This window comes from Acipenser ruthenus, chromosome 44, assembly GCF_902713425.1.
Source record: "Acipenser ruthenus chromosome 44, fAciRut3.2 maternal haplotype, whole genome shotgun sequence".
NCBI lineage: Eukaryota > Metazoa > Chordata > Actinopteri > Acipenseriformes > Acipenseridae > Acipenser > Acipenser ruthenus.
Genome location: NC_081232.1, coordinates 7,271,117 through 7,277,341, shown reverse-complemented (window position 1 = coordinate 7,277,341; position 6,225 = coordinate 7,271,117). Strand labels below are relative to the sequence as shown.

General features: G+C 38.2%; 1 protein-coding gene across 2 annotated transcripts; it reads right to left on the bottom strand.

Annotated features, from left to right (window-relative positions):
• Positions 1 to 262: 262 nt before the first annotated feature.
• LOC117967124 (CD276 antigen-like) lies at positions 263 to 6,225 on the bottom strand. 2 transcript variants are annotated; one of them, XM_059012264.1, is made up of 3 exons: positions 6,092 to 6,225; positions 2,315 to 2,396; positions 263 to 1,844 (listed from the first exon to the last, which is right to left on the bottom strand). In XM_059012264.1, the coding sequence occupies exons 2-3, from the start codon at positions 2,392 to 2,394 to the stop codon at positions 1,073 to 1,075; spliced, it is 852 nt and encodes a 283-aa protein (XP_058868247.1). In that variant the 5' UTR covers positions 2,395 to 2,396; positions 6,092 to 6,225; the 3' UTR covers positions 263 to 1,072. The 2 variants fall into 2 exon arrangements, with proteins under 2 accessions (XP_058868247.1, XP_058868248.1); XM_059012265.1 differs by lacking the exon at positions 6,092 to 6,225 and adding an exon at positions 3,805 to 4,194.

Here is a 6,225-nt window from a genome sequence, read left to right as displayed (position 1 = left end):
TCACGTTTAATAACTGCTGTATCTGTGTGCCAGTGTCTGAGTTAATGTCATGTTTAATAACTGCTGTATCTGTGTGCCAGTGTCTGAGTTAATGTCATGTTTCATAACTGCTGTATCTGTGTGCCAGTGTCTGAGTTAACCTCTTCAACTCCAGATTCAAAATGAATGTGCACTCCAGGTACCAGATTTAGACATTATTCTAATTGGTAATTTCACCCCCGAAATTGGTATAAAATAATATTTGGAAAAAAGTCAATACATTTATAACATTTTATTAACCCTTTAGGCTCCTGTGTGCTCGATAGTCATATTCAATAAAGCAAGACAGACAGAAACGTTTTATCTTTTTTTTACATTTTATTTTGTAGAACAAAACAGACATACATTATATATCTATATGTTAGTTAGAAAAATGTACACTGCAAAAAAATATTTTATATATATATATATATATAACAGAAATATATATATATATTTTTAATGTAAACCACATACAAAATTATGCATAAAAAACATTTTTGTAAAAGGTTAAATATACATGTGTAATTTTTATGAACAATAAACAGTTATATAGAGTTACACTGTGAAATATTGTTGCAAGTTTTCTAAGGCTTGAAAATATTTATGGCTTTACCAGTTTAAGCATTTTGAGTGTGTTGTGAGCCCACAGTATAAACTTATTTCTTCATATTTACACAGTTTCCTTATTTTCCTATTAACAGTATTTCATGAGGTTGTTTTGCAATGAAGATGCTTTGCTGGTTCATTTTCCATGGTTTGTTCATGCTTATCAATGTACAAGTTTCAGGCTGAACAATAAATAACATATGTTTTGATAAAGATAATACTTATTGCTTTTATAGTTAATTTTAAAAGCATGGTAATGCAAGTGCTCTTTCCTTTGATGTGCATCCTGGAGCTGAAGAGGTTAATGTCATTTTGAATAAACTACTGTATCTATTTGCTGGAGTGTTCTGATATCGTGCAAAGACAACGAGAGTACAGATTATAGTTCAATTGTCTCGGAAACAATGCGATTTAAAAAACTTCTCTTCAACACTGATCACGTTTCCTAATTCAAAGTGACTATTTCGTTTTGGGAGCTTGTATTAAACTGGGTAAATTGAGCAGTGCAGGGGAGCGGTCTGACTTCACTGGGCTCCTCGATCACGTCTGATAACGGCACTGCCTGTGCTGGACTAGAAGCCTTGTTGTACTTCCACCTGTGACCCGCGCGTATTTTATAGAGCCACAGACCGACACAGAGCCCTGCAATCACACAAAGAAGAACTGCTCCTAAACCCCACCAGGCGTGTCGGTCAGAGCTCGGGACTGTCACATGAGCTGGTGCTGTTGTGGGTGGAGCCGGAACCACGACTACCTCAGTCAGGCCCGACCCGGACAGTCTGGGAGTGGAAACAGAGCACTTGTATTTCCCAGCGTCTTCCTCCCTGACTCTCCTCAGCAGTAGAGAAGCGTTCCCACGCTGCAGCTCAGAATCAAACAGACTGGTCCTGTTCACATACTGAGGGAGCTGATGGGCAAGCTGGTCTGTATTCTTATAGTAACTGTGAACGATGTGATCCGTTTCTGCTCTTCTCCAGATCACACCTGACGTCTCATCCCAGGCTGTGTAGTAGAAGGTGCAGCTCAGGATACAGTCCTGCCCCTCAGTACAGTTCACTGAGATCGGGACTGTCACAAACTCACTGTCGCTTCTCACACTGCCAGCAGCCAGTATGAGGATTGCCAATACCCCGGTAACAGCAGCAGCAGCAGGGCCAGTGAAGAACACTCTCCTCCTTAACTGGATCCTGGACTCGGTCCTTCTCTTCAAATAGAGCCTGAACAGGAGAAGAGCAAAAAGTTCAGAGAGTGAGAGAGTCAGAGAGTGAGAGAGACAGAGAGTGAGTGAGTGAGTGAATGAGTAAGAGAGAGACACACACACACACACAGCACCAGGGTTCAGAAACACAGAAAGAGAGAGAGAGAGAGACACACACACACACACAGGGTTATAAACACACACACAAAGGGTTATAAACACACACACAGAGGGTTGTAAACAGACACGCAGGGTTCAGCACATTTATGACTCGGACACTCACTGGGACAGTTTGCTCCCAGGCTGCCTGATGTGATCCGGTGCCAATGAAACAAGTTCAATAGCGAGCAGAAACTTGAAACAGAACAGAAGACAAGAAGAGGAGAAAGTGAAGCATCAAACTCAGCGCAGTGAGCAGGACGAGAAGGGCACACATTGAAGCCAAGAGAAAAGAAACTCTGGAGTACAATACTGGATCGGGGGTCTTACTGGTTCCAGGGCAGCTCAGGTGAATTCAGGGACGCTTCTTCTCCTGCAGGGTCCATCCTCTTTGCACGCTCCGTCTGCATCTCTGTACCGACACACAAGAGAAATCTTAAATTCATACCATGTTACACACTGGAGTCACTAAATATTCAAAGACTCGTCTGTCTGTTTATCATTATTATTACACATCACAGCGCTCTTAGTTATAGACTATATACTCCAGGAAAGTTTCATGAAATTAACCCCACAAGGAAAGAGCCATTGTGAATGCCTACAGATTAACAACCAGAAAAACTACACTTCCCATGACCCTCTCTTGCAGGTTCACTTCAGCTGCAGGAGACACAGGGTCTCTCCCTTTTTTTCAGGACCGACAGCCTGCAGCAAACATGCCAACTTTGAACCCTTGTGAATACACTCCAACACTGCTTATTATAAACTAACCTGGCTGCACACACGCGCGCGTCGCCTAATTGGGATTGCTGCTGAAATGGGATACAACTCTTGGAGACGGTTCTTCTCAATGCTGTTGACGTTGTTTAATTGGGACGTCACTTTGTTTAATTGGGATGCAGTATTTTCAAATGATGAATGGAGATCGCTTTTCAGAGCAAGACAGGTGGTGCAGCGCTGTGCAGGGAGTGTGTGATTACACTGTGACTTGAGTACATTGAGTAAAGCACGCTGAGCTCTTGAAGGTGAAGGAGGAGTCGGAGTCGGTGTCGGAGTCTCCTGTGGTTTCTCAGGTTGCTCTTGTAAAGAAAGTTGGCGTGTCAGCATCGCAGGTGCGATTCAGTTTGTTTAGTAATAATAAAAACATTGACTCGTATTTTCAATTATGTATTTATCATTTAATCGTAATGTGATGTGATTTCATTCGTTTTCTTTTCATTAAGAATCAAAAAAGCGTGACTCGGGTCGTCTCAACTGCCTCTCGTTTAATTGGGACAGCCGCTTATTCGGAGCGTTCATTTCCATTATCCACCTCAAAATTGCCGCTGTTTAGACATTAGAAAAAGAACCGTATACTGCAGATATGTAAGTTAACATAGGCCATGTAAACTCATTGTTAGACTTCGTTTGCATTTTAATTCCAAACACAATCTTATTTACAAAAATAGTCCGGCTTCACTTTAGGACATTAGGATACAAACACACAGCCTACATATTTGATGTTCTTTATATAAGAAACACGTACTTTAATATCGGTATACCTTGCATACTTAACAGTCTGTTCCGAAAAGGTATCTATTTTAAACACAATATTTAATAAACTAGTATTTACATCTCTCTCTCTCTCTCCAAGCTGCATGCAGCTCACAGCACAGCTGCAGATCCAGGCTTTGTTTTCCGCGCTGACGATGCGATCGAGTCAAACACAGTCGAGTTTAATAACATCTAAGCAATGCACTTTTTATTTTATACCATAAAACCACCAGTGCGATTTCTTAAAGACTTGATATAAACCGGGTTTATAAATGGAAGTTACTTACCGGTAATATAAAAGAAATTCAAACATGTGGGCTATGTGTTGGGGCACCTCACTTCTGTTCACTTACATCAATTTATATAAGCTTAAACCCTGAAAAGCTCATTTGCTGCGTAATGTCAAAACAAGTTGTTCTTGTGTTGCAGATAATTCACATTTCTAAAAGTTGAATCTTTACAGTGTTTAGATTTTATTTAATTATTTATTTTTAAAAATGCAGCAGCGAAGACCAGGCTTTTGGTAGCGGCCACGATTTTTTTTTTTTTAATTAAGTTTACGAGTAAGTGAAATGACTGTCTTATCTAATCAAACACTGAGCACATAATCCATTAATCACTGCGGTTAAATAAAAGGTTCAATAGTTAACGCCATGGCAGGAAAAGCGCATTGTTAATCTGCTCTTTTAATGAAAGAAATTATCTTAAAACCTTAAAATATGGAGTTCCATGTGTAAAAAAAAGGATTCATATTTTCTTTTTTTCCAGATTCAACTTAAATCTTGTATATTTCCCCAGATTTATAAAATGTTGTGAAATTATATATATATATATATATATATATATATATATATATATTAAATGTGTACATTCACATATAATTTATAAATCTACTTACAAGATTTAACATTTAGCTAAATATTTAACTGGCCAGCTAAATCTGGAGTTTGTATGCAAATGAGCTCCACCCACTGTGCTCTCACGTCATTTGATTGGCTCTTGTAATGCTGAAATGTGCATTTTCCAACTAGCATTACTAGAGCTCATCAATCACGTGGAATTTTAAAAAGCACATTGTTTTCTAGACAATTTAACTATAATATGTAAATTACCAGAACTCGACACACACACACAAACTCCCCCTTACCCCACTAACACGGGGCTTAACATTGTAATTATGTAAAAAATATATATCGCAGTTCTGAGACACAGAGTTTGCATCAATTTGATTCGCACGTGTCATTTCATTTGCATATTATTTTAAATTAAGTAGCGAGACACTACCAACATGTATGAGTATTTCTCAATGAAAAAAAAATACAACACAGGACAGGCTCTGTTTGATAAACTGTAACTTTAGTCAAACTCGTTTTGAATTTCACAGCCAACAATCAACTAATGTGTCAGTCAGTGGGCAGCATCAACGCCATTGGCTAATCATCAGCCAATGGAGTTGTTGATACCGCCCACTGGCTGTGATTGACAGTAGTAGTTTCAGCACAGTGAAATGTAAAAAGAACAGCAGCTCGCGTCACATCGAAATGAAAACGAAGCAGAAAATGAAATGGACAGTGAAATGAAAAGTGACAAAAGAGAAATGAATAAATAAATGAATAAATAAATAAAAAGGGAAATAAATAAATAAATGAATAAATAAAAAGGGAAATAAATGAATGAATGAATGAATAAATAAATGAATGAATAAATGCCCATGTATTTATTTTAGTTAATTAATGTATTTATTTATTCCTGTATTTATTTATTTTGAATTTGGGCATGGAATATCCTCCATACTGTGGGTTCTTAAACGTTTCTATGTTAGGACCCAAAACAGTAACTCACTGCCTTCTCGAGACCCAGTTCATATTTGGAAATGAAAATAAAAATGTGGATGTATTTATTTATTTTTATTTTTCCTATAATAGAAATTAAGTAAAAATTCAAGTCAAAGAGAGTAATAACGGGTCTTAATGGGAGCAGCGAGTCAACTTCCCTGAGTTTCGCTTCGTGTCTATTACTCGGCCACTTCGACCCGTTTCTACAGAAAACTACAATGCCCACAATTCCGTGCGGTAATGCGCTTCTGTAATGTGTTGTAGCGCTGGACCGTAGTTTAAAAACACTTTGACCCAACCACTAATAGCAAACTACAAACCTGTATTTAATAGAGATTATATTTATGAATGGAAGAAAGAAGCATCTGACAAAATCTAAAACCGCCACCGAGTACAGGGTTGTAGTTTGCTATTCGTTTTAATCCGGCGCTATGTTTAAAACTGCAGAGCTTTCAAATGCCATCACAGCATTTTAAAATAAATAAAATTCAAACAATGTTAAAAAAAAATTATATACTCGAATCAGGCTCAACAAAACCTATTTTTCTTTTATAAATAATGTATTTAAAACACAGATTGTACAGTCGAAGGGTATTTAACACGAGCATTACCCCGTCTTCAAACTCAAAGCCAGACTAAAGAATAAAAGGCAGGATAAATAAACACATACATTAATAAATATAACGAGACAAAGCATTCCCTTTGCAAACAATAAAAACACAACTTTAAAACACTTTACCTTAAACGCTTATCCGCTGTGTTCACTCAGCCGACTTGCTGTGGGTCTGGTATCACTCCGCCTGTAGTGTTTGTGGGCGGAGTCCCGGCTCTCTGGCTGCAGGAGGAGACTCGTCTAAAGCAGAGGGAGCGACA

Coding starts and splice junctions, on each gene's coding strand:
- LOC117967124 (XM_059012264.1), bottom strand. CDS start 2,394: ATGCAGACGGAGCGTGCAAAGAGGATGGACCCTGCAGGAGAAGAAGCG. Junction 1,845..2,314: donor CCTGAGCTGCCCTGGAACCA/GTAAGACCCCCG, acceptor TCTCCTGTTCAG/GCTCTATTTGAAGAGAAGGA.